Consider the following 19,485-nt stretch of genomic DNA (forward strand, 5'->3'; position numbering starts at 1 on the left):
GCACATCCAGCCACCTTTCTTCATTCAGAACATTTTCCTTAGAGCCAAGAGACTAAACAGGAAAAAAAATGTTCAGCAGAAGTCAAATACGGGAGCTTTAAAGCTATCTTACCACAACAGGCAATGTGAGAAATAAAAGCTTGTGAAAAACTCCATGACAGGAATAGTCCCAAGCCCACTAAGCTGGACTGTCTTACAGCAGCTGGTCCAGCACTACCAGTTTGCCCCATTAACTGGAGCAATAACTGAGTGAACACAGGTCACAAATATTCATCTATTTCACTGCTGGGTAAAGATCTCAAGCGCATTGCCAGCCCCTGGCAGTGATATTGGTTGTTATGCAAAGCTTTCAGCTGGGAAGGGACTGCCTCAGTTCTGAGCAAAAGGAACCCAGTGCCATTTCTATTCAGTTATTCTTAGGCCTTGATGCTGTTGCTGCACTTGCCCAGCCTGTGCCCACTTCAGAACTGAGGGAATGGTTCTGCCATTCATCTACCCAAAGCATCAGCACCCATGTCAGCTGAGCCCACCTCCCCTTCCAAAAACCAGCAATGGCAGCAATATTCGGAACAGTTCTTTGATTAAATGTCACTGGAGCACGAATGCACAATTTTCAACACTTCCAAATCACAGGATTTGAAGGCCATTAAAGGCTGCTGCTCAAGGGGGGGTTAGCTGGTAGCGGGTCAAACTCTACCCCATAACCTTGGGAATCTTTTGTGACGGAAATATTTCTTAGAATCAAACAGTTTGAAAGCATCTTTTTGTGCTCAAGAGACAGCAACCAGCAGCATATAATCTAGAACTCCATTTACAGGAGGTTGGGGTGGAAGAGGGTGGCAGGACTTGAACTTTTTTTTCCCTTTCTATCACTCATACACCTCACCAGACTGCAAAGCACACATGACAATTTTTAATAAAACAAGCATTGGAATAAAATTATGTGTTAGAACACTCTCCCTAGCAATTTGGTGGGGTTTTTTTTCCCCTGAATAAGTATCCTCAAAGCAGGGTAACTGATAGGAAAAAAAAAAAAAATCATCAAAACATTTATGACCATCAAGTACTTTCAAACTCATGAGCTACTATTTAAATAAGTAAATCACAGAGTTAAACTCCTATAAACAATACCAATTTCGGATGCAACTTTCACCTCAAAACAAAAGTAATAATGCTCCTACAAGCCATCAGTCAGTTTTGGCAGCAATGAACCATTACCAGGAAGTATCCATACGGTTAAAGGTAAAATATGACAATTTAGCTATTCACGCCTCTATCAACAAAAGGCACAATTCATATCCATTTCTGAAAATTAAAAATTAAATCATATAACTTCCTTTTAACCTCTTTATGAAACATGCGCCTACATAATTCTATGTGTATCTGCAGCTCACAGGACAAGTTTCAGGGCTCACCGTGAGGGCTTGAATCTCCTCCTCTGCCTCAGCTGTTGTCTCCTCCAGCTCAGTCTTGGCCTCACGGAGCTGGTTCTCCAGGGCTGTCCGTGCAGCCTGCAGCCCAGTGATCTGGGATTCCCGCTCCTGCAGGGTCAGCTGCAGCTCCGTCAGCTGCCTTTTGAGCTCCAGCTTTTGTTCTTCATGCTCTAGACTGACCTGAAGAAAGACAAAATAGTATCCAAATGTAAATTACAAAGATGTGACAGGCAATGTAGTCTCATTTCAGAGCCCACTTTAGGATGCCATTGCCATATCTATTCCCAAAATCACACCCTGACAGATTGCTTAAGGCACTGAGAAACGAAGGACACAGCTTTGTCTACTCCGTAAAATCTACTGGGTTTCTTGGGAAAAGCAACCTGGCATTTTGAAACAAGAAGGGCACAAGAATAGTTCCAGCTGTAACTCAAACATATCAAACACTGATATAAAATGTTGAAGTAATTTGTGATGAACTTTCTTCAGTGAAACTAAGAGTTTCTAAAGATCTTTATTTGGCATACATTACATACATTTTGCAATTGACTTTCATACTTTGTCTTCCCTTCAGATTCCTTTTAAAGAAACCCACCAGCTTATCTGCCTCGGGGTTTACCTGAATGGCTTCTGATGAAGGTTTTCTTGCAGCACACACAGGATAAACATGTCACTCTATGGATAAGAAATTAACAACTAGAACAGATCTCAGTGCTCAGAATCAACTCCAAACCTTAGCACCTTCTTCAGGCTCCCTGCTATCCCAAGGGAATCTGTCGGTTGTGCTGGAGATGTGTGACAAGGCTGACAGAAACCTTACAGTCAGCTCTGGCCAAAGAAGGACAAGTTGGTTGTCCAACAACTTTAGCTAAAGGCAAGATTTCAGCCTTAGCTGAAAATTAGTGGACTGACACTGGAAAAGAATTTGTAGATCCAAACTAGTTAATACAAAATTAAAAATGAAGGACAGCTCACAAATCTTTAAAAGTGTATATTTCCATCTTACTGTTAGGCTTTCTTTCCAGAAAACTCTGACAGTGGTGCACGAAGCAGCAGGTTCTTGTTTTCTTACAGCAATTCTGTTGTGTCCTTTGCTTTCTAAGCTGTAGACTCTAAGGCTACAGGTTATCTGTTTGGTCATTGTACATGGCTGACCTATTATTCTCTACCCAGACAATTTTATAAGGGTATTGTACCAACAAACATATAAATAGAATTCTGAGAAAGCAAGATAATCTAAAAGCTCAGATTCAGGATGACAAGTCCTTAACACTTACCTTTATCTCCTTTTAATGAGCAATTTAAAATTTTTTTTTAATTACTTGGGGAAAAAAGTAGTTAGACCAAACTAAATTAATACACTTTCAAATACCACTACAACAGGTTACTTCTAGTTCTCACTATAATACACAAAATGGAATACATTTAAGAAAGTTTGTTGAGAGGGATTAGAGCCATGTTTTCACCTCTCTCAGCCGTGTCTCCAACTCCAGCAGGCGGTTCTTGTCAGTATGATCTTGGTGACTCATCTTTTCCAATTGTTCTTCTAATTTTCGATTCTGGGCCTCCAACTTTCCAGCTTGTGTTTCCAAGTAGAACTTCTGTTGCCTGAGTTCTGAAATCATCTCCTCTTGGGCTTTCCTGATAGGAGAAATGCACAAGTGACAAACCTGAAATGCCCTTAAGATATGTACTTCCACTGGGGTGAAGTAAGGAATAACACAAGTTTCCTGTGAAGTAGAACATTTAAGCTCATGGCTTAAATTCTACATCCCAGCTAAAAATAAAAATACTAGCATATTCATCAACATATGCCCAGAGCACTAAAATTCTGTATTTGCAAGTTGCACAGACAAATGACCCTTGCACAAGGTAATCTATAATGGCATTTAAGATACAGTTCATTCTTCTGATTTCATCAGTTCCTTCTTACATGTTTTTCTATAGGGGAAAAATAAATTCTAGGAGTTACTTTCTCTCAGTGTATTTCCATGAGATAAGAGGAACCCCATGCTTTAGGATTGGGGGTAGTGTGTTGGGGGTTGTTTTGTTGGGAGCTTTGTAAAGTTGTAATGGACATAGAACTTGGCCTACACTGAAGTGAAGCTTTGCTGTCTCTGATCAAAGTCTTAATCCACAAACTGAACAAAAATAATTACTTGTTCTCATAAGAATTTTGAGAGTTGGCAATGATTAATTATTACCATTTGAAATGGACAGCCTCAAAAGAAAAAAATAGGGTCTTTCTGCATTATTTATAGTTCCTGGAATCATGTTATTATGCATTGGAAAATTCTGCCTCATAAAGTGCTTTCTACTAGAAGACTCACAAAGCTCTACATATATTAATGAATTAATATTTTAAGAAGTTCACTGTGAGAGAAGCTGTTATTAATCCTATCCCAGAGAAATTAAGTGGGTTGCCCAAGATCAAATAGGAAGACTTAACAAAACTAAAAATAGAACTTAAGTCTTCTGACTCACATTTCTGTGCATTGCAAGCAAAACCACCCTTTCACCCTCTCTGATTTTTTAATTTACCTCTACAAATTATTGTCAGCCAGAACTGTCAAATGGTGTTATTTCATTTCCTACTGTTTACTGGGCTATCTTCTCAGGAACCTGACAATCACTGGTTTCCTCAGATACTGCTGGAACAAAAGCTTGCAGAGCTCCCCTCTCCTCTGAAGGGTTTAATCACTAGCTCTCCTCTTGATGCACGCTCAGATTAGCTGCAGCTTTTGTGGGTTCAAAATGCAGTCCAACAACAATTTATACATTTTCAACAGCCCAATTCACAAAATAAGCACAAATTCATTAACTATCTGCATGCATAATTAAGCAATTTTCTTTCAAAATGTTGCTAATTCTGTACTATCCCCTACCAACCCTGCAAAGTTCATCATTTGACAATGTCTCTCCATAATCTATTTTAAATTGCATGTTAAAACATTATTGTATGTTTTTCTTGTTTTCTGTGGCTCTCCAGTTAAGGATACTGCTCCCAGAAGATGCTCCCAGCTCAGCTAAGTCCTTACATTCAGTTCAGCACCCATGACTGAGACACTCAACCTTCCATACACTTCTCAGCTCCACCTTGAGACATTTCTGTTTTATTTTAGACTGAAGGTAAGTTATGGCTTTTGCTGCCTCAATAAACTCCCTGGGTGATTAACAGGAGGTCATCTGGAGCATTAAGCAACACAGTTACATTCCTCAGTTATTTCTGTGAATATTTTTGGCTGCTCAGGCTAAAATAACTTGCACGATATTTGAAACGCAATGAAAATTGGAGCCATTACATATCTGGAGGCATAATGACCACAGAAAAGGAACAAAACCAAAGCAAGTCTTTGGCAAAACTCGTCCTTATCTGATTCTATTTAATATTATAGGCGAATCTATCCAAGTGCTTCCCACAAAGGCACTACCTGATGTTGGATCCAGCAGCTGATGGACACTGAAACCTTTGTGCAGCTAAAACTGGTGAATCCCTGAACTCAGTAAGGGCAAACACTGTTTTAGCCCTGCCCTGCAGGATGTATCAAACAATCCATGCTTTTTCCTACACTTGAAGTAGAATACCCCCAAGTCATTTTTGACGGAAAAACATTGTAAGGATAAGGAATCTCAGCTAAAATCCAAAGAAAAATAAAGTTTAGGCAGACAAAAGGATCTGAATTCAAAAACATGCATAGAAATTCTTGGCTTAAAAATCTAGTGTTCTTCCTTGTCTTCTCATCCATCAAGGCATGATGAAAAGTTTATGAGTGAAGGGTGTTTAAATGTTTTCAATTTCAAAATCATGTGTCAGGGGAACTGAGTAAAATACAAATCTATTAGCAATATTTATGTTTAAAAAAAGGAATGTATGCTTCTCCAGGGGTATTTTAGACATAAAATTATTAGTATTCATTTAACATATTTGACAAACCTGCACAAATCACCTGCCTTAGGAAATGCTCCAAAGTAAACACTGTAATACAAACCAATTTTCCCAGTTGTGTTTGAGAAAACACAAAATACACAGCAAGCCACAACTGTTTGAAGAACAAAGCATATTTTTGAAAAGCTATCACTGAAAAACAAGCAGGGAGCACAGCAGGCCTGCAAAAAAAGAACCAATTTTATACAGTGAATCAGAGAATCATTTCAATTGGAAAAGGCTCTAAGGTCATGTTCCTGAGACCTGTTCAGCAGTGACAGCAGCTCTCACACTTACATGTTCCTCTGGGTAAAGAGGCTGCTATTTGCTGCCAGTTTGTTGGCCTCAGACAATTCCACAATTCTCTGCTCCAGTGACCTGATCTTTGAATCCATTGCATTGATCATCTGAAACACAGCAATGAGCCTTTGAGACTGCAAACACAAGCGGTTACAAAAATAAAGTTTATAAAAAAGGCTGAACTTTTTCCAGAAACAAAAAGAGCTAAAAGAAAACTGATCAAATGGCCAAAATGAGCAACACAGATGCAATTACTGGAGCTATTTGCAACTGCTTTCTATGGCTTTAACGTCAGGAAAAAGCAACCATTATATTATCGAGGCACAAAATGAGGGGCACGCAGCAAGCTGCATGGCTTTTTTTAAGGAAATATTCTTGAAGATACTCTGAATTAAAAAAAACATGTCTTTTAAAATTCACATTAATCAGTGAATTTCCTTCAAAGCAGCTCAGCAGCACTACAGAACCTCAAACAAGATTATCAGCCTCAGAAAGCTACTCTTCAAACAGCTTTGATTTCCAGCTCTACACCACATACCGCCTTCTGTTCAGCCAGGACTTTGCACTTCTCACGTGCTTCTTCTTCATGTCTTCTGAGCATATTCTCAAGTGCTTCCTTATCTGCAAGATCCTTCTTCATCTGATTTTCCAACACCTAAATGAAGACATTTCTTTTGTCTAAATTTTATCTGTTTCACTGGGCAAAGGGCAAGCACAAAGAAAATCATCAAGATAGACAGATTTTTTTTTTGTAAGTAATTGATCATATCTCAAGCAAAATTAAATCCATGATGCAATTGCATGAAATCCATGAAAGTGCTCCAAAAAGAGCACTCTCTCAGTTATCACTGAAGACTGAATTTAGCAACAGGATTTTGTAGAGACACGGAGATACTGTAGATTTTTTCATTATTAAGTCATATAAACTGTATTCAATAACTGTTCCAGCCTAATGCAACAGAAAACACTCTCTACCCCAAAATGTACAACAGAAGAAATAGGAAAGTCCCCATCCTTTGGCTCCCCTACCAACATGGCTTACAAGTAATTCGTGAGTTCCATAGGTAGGGATGAGAAGGCAACTGACACCCCACGAATTCTTCCAGTCAGAGACAAAAATTTAAAGCAAAGTAAAATACTTCTTTTTGTGGCACAAATAGCTGTCATTAACAGGACTAAAGTAATAAATTGCTACATTTTTCTAGAAATGCATGTTATGTATGTATGACCAGAGTTCTAAATCAGTTGTTAAACTGAAGGTCTCTTCCTTCAAAGACAAGTTTTTCAAAGGCACAACTTCTGGACACCACAGGATACTTTTTACTTTTCCAGTTACAAAAACCCCATGTCCTGTTTTATCCCTTTGAACCTCTTTCACCTGGCTTCCTGATTTCTCCTATTAAACCCTACATTCAAAGGCCCCCATAATATACCAGTTCTCTTTCTTTTTATTCTTTTTCCAATGCCTATCCTCTTTTCCAGTTTTTATATCAACACTTCTTTCTCAACATCTACATCTGATCTTCCTGCTTTCTATCACTCTCATTACTGATAACCACATGCTCTGATCTGTCAGCACACCTTACTTTTCTTTTTTCCTTCACATTTCTCCCACAGAAATTTCTTCTCTCCTCCTAAATACTACATCCTCTCACATTTAAGCTAAAATGTAGAATTAAAGTACTAGATAAATGTACGAGATAAAGACTGTTTCTACTAAGAATAATTTGTTCTTAGCAAAGATTCTTACAAAATGCATTTACTGGGTGTCATACTGCAAGTTCTTTAGAAAAATCCTTAGCCAGTGCACATACTCCTATTTGCCAGCTTGTTTTTCCTAATTTTAGATGGTGTCTATTTCTAACTGTTTGTTAATGCTACCTTGGAAAAGACAAAAACAAAGTGGGTGGTTTCTGTGGCTTCTTGGCAGATGTTCCAGCTCCAAGAAGATAGAATTTCAGAAATGGTCTACTATTTTCTGCATTTAAAACTTGCAGGTAGGCTGAGTGAAAACTCAGGGAAAATCAGTGGGAACTGAAAGCTTCTTCAGGGGATGAGATCCAACAGTGTTAACTAAATATTATTTAGTCAGCAGATGTCAAATTACAACCAACAAATGCCTTCCTATAGTTCTGGCTTCAAATGCCACCTCTCCTAATCCAGTGCCACAGACAGATAAGGTACAATGGCAGAAAAAATAGGAGAAAACTGATTTAGATTCCACTAAGCTCCCTCAACATTACAGCACTGGTAACAAGAAGGCAACTCACAAGACAAAGCAATCAGAGCCTAAAGGCAACTGTTTTTCCCTGAACTCATTCTACCCACAAAAGCTTGTAGGAACGTAAGATATTTTTACTTTGAGTTTCTCCTCATAGAATTGTTCCTTCTGCTTCAGCTGCAACTCCAGATGTTGTGCTGCAATCTGAGCCTCACGGTGCTTTTCCTCCAGCTCCTAAAAGCAGTAAAAATTCATATTCAGACACAAGGAAATGGTAGGTGCTGTGAGTATGTGTTACACAGGTACCAAACATTCATTCTCCTTTTTAAGGCTTCACACTATAAAAATCCCAAGTCCAGGATTTTCATGGTAAAAAAAAAAAAAGAAAAGATAAAAAAAAAGCATTATGAGACCTAAACATTATCAGCTTGAAGTTTGCATATTGCTGCTGACCCATCTACTGCAGAGCAAGAACACTGCTTAGGACAAAGATTTGTACTTCCATAGTAAGAATCTCCATCTCCCAGTAAAATATACCCAAAGATAGGCCAAGGACATTTGGTGAAAATACGTAGTTATAAACATTTTACAGCTGTAGTGGCATCACAGGAAGTTCAGATCTATTTTTAACAAGGTCTCTCACTTGTTTTCTCACTGCAGACCTCAAAAACAGGGTACTGGTGTCTGTGCTTTTCATTCTGCATTCAGAGGGGGAACAGCACTTACTTTGCTGTATTCCTTGGACAAATGTTGTCAGAAATACTATTTATAAATTGCTGCAAAAATGAAAAGTGGAGGATGCAATATATGTGGTAGAACATACCAGAATGTTTCTGGCCTCTTTATTTCACATCAGATAGTTTCAGCCATGCACAGTAAGGACTTAAATAATTTGTAGTTCAGCATTTAGCTATTTCTGTTGTCTGACTATATTATTTGGGGTATATCTATAATCACCTTTCAACAGGACACCTCTAAAGAGCCGAGTTTACAACTTTATGCTATTTATTGTCATATTTGCCATTCCAACAATTTCCTTAGAACAGGAGCAGGTCCAGGTCTGTCATTCACTACCAATGGGCTGACTCTTGCATAGACAAGTTCAGGTGCTGAGGTGCATCTGGATCTCCTATCTGCCCTCATTACTGCATAGCACAGGAAAATTTCTGATATTTGTGTGTGCTTTTCATAGTGTTTTCATATGCTCTTTCCTGATCTTAATCTTGAAGACATTTCCTGATCTTCCTCATCTTGAAGGCGCTTTTTTGCTACAGTAATTGTAATAGACCTCCTTTTCCAGAAGTGAGAATCAAAGAGGAGGCTCACCAAAAGTAGGTCATCAACAGTGCCTAGTCTCTGACACTCCTGCATGGAATGGAGATTGCTGCTATTTGCAATTGAAATATGTCTCCCAGCAACAAGAGGGACAACTCACCTCCCCCAGAAACCCACACGTTTCAGGTCCTGGCACAGAATCAGGCAACCAGATCAGCAGCAGCTTCAAAGCTCCCAGCATCAGACTGTTCATACTGTAGCAGAAGCTTCACCAGTTCCTGCAGTGGCACTTAACAGCCAGTGTGGGCTTAAAAAGGTAATTTCTTACCATTCCTGCTCTCACTTAGTATTCTCTATGTAGCACTGACTTTGTTATTGGCAGCACAGCAATGATCTGCACTTTCAGGCAGGGAGAAGTATCTTCTCTAACTTGTTTCTTACTTCTTCGTTGGTTCCTTACAGACAGATGAGCAGGTGCGTCTCAGGTACTGCTACATGAGTGTACATGAAAACCATGCCTTTATTCAACAATTTCCACCTTATTCTATGCAATTCTGTATCTTCAACTCCCTTCTTACCTTTCTATACCACAAAAAGTCAAAAATGTTTGAAGAGACAACCTGAGGGAAGGTACAGGGTAGGAATGGAGAAAAAAAGAATACCAGTACCTTGTGCTCCCAGATCAGCAGCAAGGGACTAGGAAAGACTCTACAGGATTATTTCTTCAATGCCTCTGACTTTTTTTATAAAATACTTTTGTGCCTCTCCAACATTCTGTCAGGACTCCATGGAAACTATCTATAAGAAGAGCTAAACATATCCCTTGGTGTAAAACAATTAGTTGATATTTCTGCCTTCCCTTCCACTTTCTTCTCCACAGAGAACATAATCAAAACCAAGGAACAATCCCCAAATATACACAAGAGGCTTATGAAACAATTCAAAGTTTTACACTATTTCTAAACAAAAAGTTGGCTCTGTGCTCAGCACAACTATAGTCTCCCACTTACCATGCACTCCTGCTATCAAAACAACTTGAAAGGAACAGCACTGCTAAAGAACTGATTCTACCTTTTCTTGACAGTGCTCAGGCATTCTGATGCTAAAGTCTGTACACCCCGAACAAGCCTGGGTCATCTGTTGACTCCAAATATGTTTATTTTTACATTTCCATTTGACATTCTCAGGTGTGTCTTGGCTTGGGATTACTGCTAGTAAGATGTAATCCTTTTTTTCCTTGTCATATTGGCAACAAACAGAGAAAATTCATGAGGAAGGCAAAATAAATTTAATTATTCCACTATTAAATTATGCTTTCTGTCCCAGGGAAGCAAAGGTATTAGAAACACCCTCTGCTTGATTCACTAGAGACTGACATACTAACTTGCCTTAATAGGTTTAACCAGGAAAGAGAGAAGAAATTGCCAACAGAGAAGTTATGGGGGTGCAAATGGTTTCCTAACAAACACCTTTGAAGACGAACAATTCGGATTACTAATTTCTCTCTGCTTCAAAATGTAAGCATTTCTAATAGATCTGACCCCTAAATTCCTCTGTAATTTACTTTAAAAGATAGATGTTTTTGTTACAGTAACCCGCCCTCACAATGTTTTACCTCTGAAACAATCATTAGGTAAATAATTTAAATATTACTGTGTTAACTGAAAAGTTTTCCCACTGAGATGACTACAATTTTGAAGCACTATTGAGACTAAAGGTACAGGAGTGAGTTTCTAACTAGAGGTCCAAATAATATTTGAATGCTTGAGCTTTCTCCAGTATGACTGGTACAGGAAACAAATCCCTTTATTCAAAAATTTCCACCTTATTCAATTCAATTCTATGTCTTCTGATCCTTCCCTACCCCTTTCTTACAAACTCTTACCCTCTAAGTTTCATTTTCACCTCTGCTCACCAGAATTTTTTCTGCCATCTGTTGAATCTGTTGAGATTTAGTTTGAATATCTTCTTTTAGGCGGTTTTCTCTTCGTTCCACAGTCTCTAATCTCTTCACTTGATTCTCCAGAGAATGGCGCCGTTCCTGCAGAGTAATTATGAGCTGCTGTTTAGGCCACCCAACTCTGCACTAGCACAAAACAAAGAGTAGTTTCTAGAGAAAATAGGCTGAAGGAGTCAATATATACGGCTGGCTTTCATATTTTGAATCTTCATCATGCCCCAAATCCCCCAGGCTAACCACATGTCCTTATCGACTCCTCACTGAAAATAAAACCCCTCCGTTTTCCTCAAAGAAATATGGTTTTTAATTAAAAATGGGTTTATGTCTAATAACACTTTCCCCTGAAGAATTACTACAGGAATAGATGCTGTTCACAGCCACCCAGATGGGGGTTCCTAAACTAAGACACATCCCAGTAACTAATTTACTCTAGACAGACACTCTGCACTCACCTCTGCTTCAAGCAATTTTTTCTTCATGCTTTCATTAGAATCTTCCCGGTTCTGCAGTTTCTCCAACTCCTTCTCAGCTCTCTCCTTTGCCTGACGGATATTCTGCAGGAGCTCAGTTGCCTCTGAGCTGGCTTTCACAGCCTGAAGATTAAAAGAGAAGAAAAAAGGTATTATATGAAAAGCACATACAAAAATTTGGTGTGTGAAAGGTTCAGAACTTCAAGATGAACCACTATAGAACTTTGGCCAAACAGTCTTAAATTAACGTGCGCAGGAGTCCAAATTCTAACTTCTGCTACATAATTTTTACTTGTATGTCACAAAAAAATTAAAACTTAGGATACATGTTTGTCTTGCTATACTGCAAGTTACTTGACTCTACATCCTCAAAGTTATGTCTACTCCCAAATTCAGCCCAAGTTCTTTGAAAGAACTCACAAAATACTCTTACTAAAGGACGAGGAGAATAACCAACCTGTTGGCTTACAGACAATTCCTTGGCATTAATGCAGGTAGAAAAGGAGATGGGATTAAAACATGATTGTTTTGAAATATTAGAAGTACTATTTCTATGTCGTTTTGGCCTCCTATTCACATTCATGATTATTAACCCTTGAAAAAGCCCCCTCTCAGCAGGTGCCAAGTTTGAAAAGCTCAATCAAGGGATTATTATAACAACCCCTTTCTTTTCTGCTGAAGGATTCCAATAAGAGAAGTTCCCTGACTATTCTTACAGTGACACCTTAAGTGCCAGACTGACCACGACAGCAAATATTAGATATTCTGCACTTCTTTCAGCAAATATTGATAAGGTGTTTTAATTCTGTTGTGAATCCTCAGCATTCAACGTTTTTACTGTGAAGAATCTGTGAAGAACTGAACTGTTAAGTGATTAAAGCAGAGTATACTAGGAGACTAAACCAAATCCACCATGTGTTTTACTAGAGAGCTAAAACCAGCTCTCTAGTACCCTGTCCTTCAGAAGCAAGGGACCAGTGCACTGTCCAGAGCATATCCAAACAGGCCTTTAAATGAGAATTTCTCTACATTACTCCAGTTCTGACTCAGCTTCCTTTGTAGAAAGAAACACTGTTGACATGTCTCAAGAGCCAAAAGCATATTGAGAGCACCAGTGACTTCAGATACCAGTTCCCACCCCCTTTTCCTTATCATCCCCCATGCTATGACTAATTCTATTATTGAGGGTAAAACAAAATGCATCCCTCCTCTTCCTTAAGGTCTCACTTGGAAATCCTGTGAAAAACTCACTTTCACCATCCAGTCATTACCTTTGTCAGCTTTTCCTGCAGCTCCTGGATTTTGGCCTGCTGCTCTGTATTGATCTATAGTTAGATAAAAAGATGGAGAGAAAGAGTCAAAACCAAAGAGGAGAAAATACTCTTTGCTTATGATACCATATTTCTTTTAATTCACTTCCCAAAAATCTTCATTTCCCCCTATAATTCCAACACACCAAAACACTCCTTGGCAAATCCATTCCCATTTTGCTCACCCCCAGCCAATTTCATATTTTGGTTATCAAGTAGATTGTTCAGTGTGAGAACACTCAGAATTCTTGTTGATTTTCATTTGCTGTTCTTTCTGAATAAATAAAACCCTGATGTATCCCAAACCTGACTCCAAACTCAGATGACACATAACAGCCTGTCTTTGCCTGGCTTCTCAAAACAATCAATTAAGAACAGGTTATCCAGAGACAGCTTTATATCAAATCAGAAAGGACAGTAAATCACACCAAGATGTCTTAAACTAAAATGAAAGGGGGTGGGGGCTGTGAGGCTATGCATGTCACTGACTAGCCAAAGACATTCTTGGTTTCTGTGCATAAAATGAAAGACCCAGGAAACAAATTCTAGGACACTGAAGTAACATACCTTTTCCAGTTTGGAATACAATTCTCCTGCTTCATTTTTTCCTTGATCTTTAACCTGTAACTTAAATAGAAAATACATGAAAATCTCAGGAAAAGTTGGGCTTCTATCCAGTCATCATCTCACGCAATTTAAACAGCAGCAGTTACACAAAGTATAAATCATATCATTTTGAGTGTACAACTGAAAAACTTGTCGTACTAGTTGTACAAACCACACTAATCTTTGAAGGGCACACCCACAACTCGTGTGCCCATGTGTCAAACAGCACAAGATATTCCAGCAAGCCTCAGCCCCCTCTCCCATGAAGCCTAAACTACCTTTTGCAGTTTGTTGTGGCACTCGGCAGCTTTTCGTTTGAATTCCTCAGCTGCCAGGCGGGACTCCCTCAACTCCGACTCGTAGAGATCGCTGCGCCTGCGAGCTGAGATCAGATCCTCTTCCAGCTGATTCATCATCAGCCTCATTTCTTCTACTTGAGCTTGGTATTCCTGTAGTTGGGGTGGAAGGGAAGGAGAAGGGATGACAGTTTAGAGACAACAAGGAAAATGCTTAGAGCAGCAGATTCCAGAATACTGACTGCAGGCAAGAGATGCATTTAAGAGCAAGTAGAAGAAAGGTAAAGTACAAAATAAAACAGTAAAAACTAACTAAAATAACATCCATGGTGTTCTGGTTTGAGTCTTGCCATTTTCAACTCAAAACCTCAAAGTCAAAACATTGAGTTTTTGAGAGTGCAGGAGCACATACATACATCTACATACAAATGATAAAAATTACTTACATTTCTAATTCCTGAAACAGAAATGTGCTTTTGAGTTGATGTCTCTACAAAATGCCCAGATACTCCCTCAAGATCTATTTTCTCAGGCTGATAGCATGACAGTTACCACAGATCTGCACAGCTTGGGTAAAAGGAAAGGAGAAGCAGAGGGGTAGCACACTGTGGCTTCCAGCCATCAGCTATTTTCTCTTGACAGAGTTAAAAAGGATCACATTGCTCTGTATGGGAGACAATCTAAAACCAAATATTATCTTAGAAAAACTATCTAAAACTCACATTGCTTATAGAAGATATTTGTCTATACAGGCAGAAATAAAGATTCCCCATGCACTACAACACAGGGCATTTGGATGGGGAAGGTGGGAGAAGAAAAGAACATTCGAATTGACTATCTCAATGAGACTGGGAACTCAAACTGAGACTAGCTTGAGAGATTGCTTCACATATCTTCACTGGAAGAAAATAATTTAATTACGTTTAGCATTTACTCTCTCCAAAATCAAAGTATTTTTTACGAAGCTGAGAACAAGTAGAAAAGTGCACATCAAGAGTTAGGAACAAAGATTATGAAGGACTGACAGTGGGGGAGTCTTTCTTTCCAATTTAATATCTTCCAATATGCTTGACTACTCCCTTATTCAGAAGAGTAACTGTCTCATGACAGAACCAGGTTTGTCATCGCTCCCTCCAGACAGGCAGCTGCCTTCAGTTTGACAAGTGACTGCATGAGCACTGACCCTGACATCAGCCCCTCATTCTCCAGCATGCAGAGCTTATGCAGATATTGAAAGAAGCTGAGCCTTTAGCAGATTGCTTTACTGTCCCTTACAGGGAGCAAAGAATGGCTCTTTGGCTTGTAATCCCAAAATTGGTTCTCCAGTTTGTAAACCAGACAGGGACCTACTCTTTCCAGTTCATCTCCTATGGAAGGATGATCTTATTTTCTTGCTGGAAAGAATTAGAGCTTTTTTATAATGACTAAGCATGTATTAACTCAAATATTCTTTTCATACAAATACATTCGTGAATAAAAAAGGCAGAACTGTTTGAAGGAATAAATGTTCTGCTCAGAAATTATCATTTTTTCAGACTTCCTAAAATACTGGGCTTTTACATCAGCGAACACTTGACCAAAGAATTACAGGTATGATAATAGTTGCCACTGTGACAATGAGTGTTTGGGAAGGGAGGAGAATGGGGAGGGAGAAAAGAAGAAAGGAGATAATTAGTAATATTTCAGGTTTTCTTGTTTCATCACATTTGCAAGACTATCTTTGAGTAAGTCTCAAGATCAGGTCAGAGAAACAGGCCACACCACTCAAGGCAACACAGAACAAACCTGTGGGAGTTTTAAAATAACAAGAGGTATTTAAGTGCAGATTACTAGACAAGCAAAGTTCAGGGCATGTACCTGAAGAAAATCACATCAGGGACCTACATAGAAATGAGTGGGGCTTTCAAAAAATACAGATTCTGATTTGTTGCAAGTTTGTCTGTTAGTACAGTTCTTCATCAAGTAACGACCAGAGCACAGGTTTTCTTAAAACAAAAAAACAAAACGAAACGAAACAAAAACCAAACACACACCCCAAGCAAACAAAAAACCCCACAAACCCACCAGGCTCTTCTGTTCAAATACCTGAGGTTAAGTTGACCCTACAGCTTTGCTCTGAAAATATTAAATGCCTAATTATTGGGTTTTGAAGATTCTGATTTGCTGTTCATTTGACTCATTCTCCCTCAAGCCTCAGGTTTCCAACAGCAAAACTCTAAGGGACTCTTACAACTCTCAGTTCCCTCTGACTTAAAAATCATGGTCCAAGTCTTTAATGGCCAAGATCCACCTGCTTATATGAGTCAGCACAAATCTCTCAGCATTTTTGGTTGCAATGTTCTTGCACACGTGTTTCAGATAGCTCAGAAGGTCATCACAGACATGAAAGTCTGCAGGATTAATTTGTTGAACTAAGCAGCCTTTTTATGCCACTGTGAATCTTCACAAGCCAAATCAAGAGATTCTGGGACAAAGCATTTGATTAAAAATTACTTGCATTATGTTTCCTCTGTCTATACTGCCTAAGAATCTATGGATATTTAAAACCATCAAAAATGTTCCACATTTCAGTATTTAAAGCAACTTTGCTAGCAAAACACCAGAAGAGAGAGCAGGGAGTTTTAAATCCCTTGTATTACATAAAACAATCACCCAGAAGAATGCTGGGGAAGTCTATGGAGGCCAGCTACATCCAGAGGGTTGGGTTTGCATTTCATTACTTTCTACATAAGAGGTACTCATGTCTGGAGAATTACAACCAAGGTTTCTGGGCTTCCTTGTCTCAGAGACTTTGAAATGAGTCAGTTAATGTTTGTAAAGTGCTTTGAAGATGAAAACCAACAGAAAATTACGAAGATTTGTTTGAATGCTATAGCAAATTTCTTTTTCTCAAAGCAGTATGTTGCTGTTAATTCATAAAACTGAATGGGTTCTCTCTTGCAATGACCACATTTGTCACGAAGTTTTCATTTAATGTTGACTTTTTTTCCCATATGAACAACTATGTGAATTAATGAATTTTCAACATTCTTTGGGTGGAAAAGAAAATGGTGAATTTCTATTTTGCAAACAGATCAAATCAGGAAAAGAACAGTTAGGCAACACATATTCTATTTTGAAATACTATTTAGCATTTTAAATGGTAAGATAAAGAAGGAAAAAAAACCCAACAACACAAAATTCAGGTTAGCTCAGTTCTCTCCCAGGTGAAGATTCATTAACTTGTGAAATTTCCATACCTTACCATTTAAAATGGATAGGTCATTTCTAGTGCAGCATGTTACTAAAGCATTGCAACTTTCTCCTAAGCTGATTTTATAGACAAAGTACTTCCAGGACTAGGAAAAGAAAAGCATGAAGTTTGGAGTTTGTGCTTACTTGCAAAATACACAAGTGGAATTTTGTTTCTTCCTATATCATTAAGGAACCCCTGTGAAATCACACAGCTTGGGAGTTATTATAGCCTATCAACACCAAACATAATCCTGGCACCAGAGCCAGAATATGCCAAGAATGCCTATTTGTGGGCAGCCACTCTGCTCCCCAAAGAAGCAGGAATACCTGTTCTTTGATCTCTTGCAGTTTTCGGCTTTGCTCTCTGATATCATGAAGTAGCTGTAGTGCCTTATCATCTTCCTGAGACACCTCCATCCGTGCCTGCTCCAGGCTTCGCTTTAAGCTCTGCAGAAAGCAAAATGTTCAATACATAGGCTTTGGTTTCTCAAATGGTTGTATTATGAAGATCTTCAGTTACACAAATGCCTCCTTGGCTGTAGTGAGGCATCAAAAAAATGGAGGCACCAGTGATGGAACCCTAATGAAATTCATGGCCAGTGCTGCTCCTCTCTGAACAGAAGCAGCCCATTTTACAAACACTTTACTCAACTTAAATCTTAGTTCAAATCTCCACTTCCTCACATCAGGTTTAGAGACAAAAACCAAACACAGATCACAAAAAGCATCCATTATTGACAGCATTTATCTATATTTTATCCAGCACTATTAATTCACAACCTAGATACAATCCTTCAACTTAATGTTACTTACATTTTTCTTGTTGCTGTTAAGTGAGTCAAATGCTTTAATCATTGTTAAACTTCTACAAGGAAGACAAGAGTTGAGTCTGTATCTCACCACATGCCTTACCTCCAAATTTGGAGTCACCAGTGGAGTGGTGCTCCTATTAACTGAGTTTTATTCATCAACAGAAAGACACAAACTGAATTTTATTTCTTTACCTACTAGCATTCAGTATAGGAAAATCACTTGGCCCCATTCTAAGATGTGCTTCCCAACAAACCAAGACATCAGAAATGGTTTTCAATTCGCTGGAACAGAGTATTAGCTGCATTTTTGTTCTTGGTACAAGAGAGGAAACATAATTGTATATCCAACCGAAAAAACAGAGTCTATCAATGACTGCATGAATGAAAATATCCTCACTGGAATCTTGCCAGGACAACCGGGCAGACATTTCAGCTCTCATGAAAAACGATCTTTTAAGACATGGTTTTACAGCACCATTTTTATATTCTACCTGAAAAATAGCACCTGTTCTCGATCCTCCCTGACTGACACTGTGCTGGGGAACTGGATCAGTCTGAACTCAGAACACCACAGATGGAGGCAACACCACTGCTTCCTAATCCTATTTGTTCTTGAAGATTTCTGTCTAGGCACTGATTAGGCCCCATTTTCTTCTGGCTAAAAAACCTTCAAGAAGCACAACCCAGGCATGTTCTAGCACAGCCAGTACGACAAACATCACAGAGAGTTTCAGCAAGACCAGGACAGTAGTCACTCCTGCATGATCTAAGCACATGACCATGAAACAACATTTGAATAAAACTACCAAGCAAGCTTTTGCAAACACTTCAGGGCTCCATATTCAACAGATAGCCTCTCACATAGTATTTTCTCTCCATCAAGTACCCTACTGAAAGCATGATGGAAGAGAAAGACAAAGACCACCAGATTTCAGGCCTTCAGAGCTGAAAGGACTGGTGTAAGGGCTCACACTGCATTCTGTGATATAGGTGGCCAGGTCCTGCTCCAGAAGGGATCGCTGGGTCTCAGAGGCTTTCAGTTCCACCTCCTTTTGGCTAAGTACAGCCTCCACCTCTGACACTCTCCGGTGCAACCGCGTCATTTCCTGCTCCATCTGCAATAAATATCAAGAGGTTATAAAGGGGGGCTTCAAAAGCTTTGTTAACTGCTACTTTCAGAGCTCTCTTTGTAAGGAATTTGTCTCCAAGAGACTTCTAGCTATGTTTCTCCAAATGTTGTTTAAATTCCAATACCATTGTCTCTGCTCCAGGAATGCACAGTTCTTCTTAAGGACAAAGTAGTAAGTCTAAGTCACCCCATTCATTCAAGCTGCTTGTTCATATTCAGTCATTCTTCGAACCCCAGTTAGCAAAGAAGACACAATCATTTTTCACCTGACTTGCAGAGATGGGTCACTTTAACCTTATCCCAAATCCATGCTGGACCAGAAGATGGCTTCCCCCCATCTCCTTGTCAGGAGCAAATGGTCAAATCCAGAACAGAGCGGGGAGAAAAGTAATGGAACTCTCATAAAAGTCTCAAACAAGCAGTAAGTGTTAAAAGACTCCACCAGGTTCCCTTTATTGAAGCACAGCAACTGTTACAAGACGTTCACCATAAGCAGTGACGTGACAACAGTTAC

General features: G+C 39.0%; 1 protein-coding gene across 8 annotated transcripts in view; it reads right to left on the reverse strand.

The window, feature by feature from the left end:
• Positions 1-19,485, reverse strand: part of CIT (citron rho-interacting serine/threonine kinase) — a 68,999-nt gene that overhangs the window by 26,454 nt on the left and 23,060 nt on the right. For 4 of the 8 annotated variants that reach the window (XM_048322976.1, XM_048322974.1, XM_048322970.1 and 1 more), the window contains exons 11-22: positions 18,814-18,957; positions 17,358-17,477; positions 13,779-13,949; positions 13,462-13,521; positions 12,856-12,909; positions 11,567-11,707; positions 11,070-11,195; positions 8,018-8,113; positions 6,197-6,313; positions 5,656-5,765; positions 2,900-3,074; positions 1,416-1,613 (exon numbers count right to left, since the gene is read on the reverse strand). In XM_048322976.1, the coding sequence (XP_048178933.1) occupies positions 1,416-1,613; positions 2,900-3,074; positions 5,656-5,765; positions 6,197-6,313; positions 8,018-8,113; positions 11,070-11,195; positions 11,567-11,707; positions 12,856-12,909; positions 13,462-13,521; positions 13,779-13,949; positions 17,358-17,477; positions 18,814-18,957 (1,512 nt within the window). The remainder of the gene's footprint in view (positions 1-1,415; positions 1,614-2,899; positions 3,075-5,655; positions 5,766-6,196; positions 6,314-8,017; positions 8,114-11,069; positions 11,196-11,566; positions 11,708-12,855; positions 12,910-13,461; positions 13,522-13,778; positions 13,950-17,357; positions 17,478-18,813; positions 18,958-19,485) is intronic. The other 4 variants (XM_048322975.1, XM_048322973.1, XM_048322972.1 and 1 more) reach the window with 2 other exon arrangements.

The sequence above is a fragment of the Corvus hawaiiensis genome, chromosome 18 (assembly GCF_020740725.1).
Source record: "Corvus hawaiiensis isolate bCorHaw1 chromosome 18, bCorHaw1.pri.cur, whole genome shotgun sequence".
Taxonomy (NCBI): Eukaryota; Metazoa; Chordata; class Aves; order Passeriformes; family Corvidae; genus Corvus; species Corvus hawaiiensis.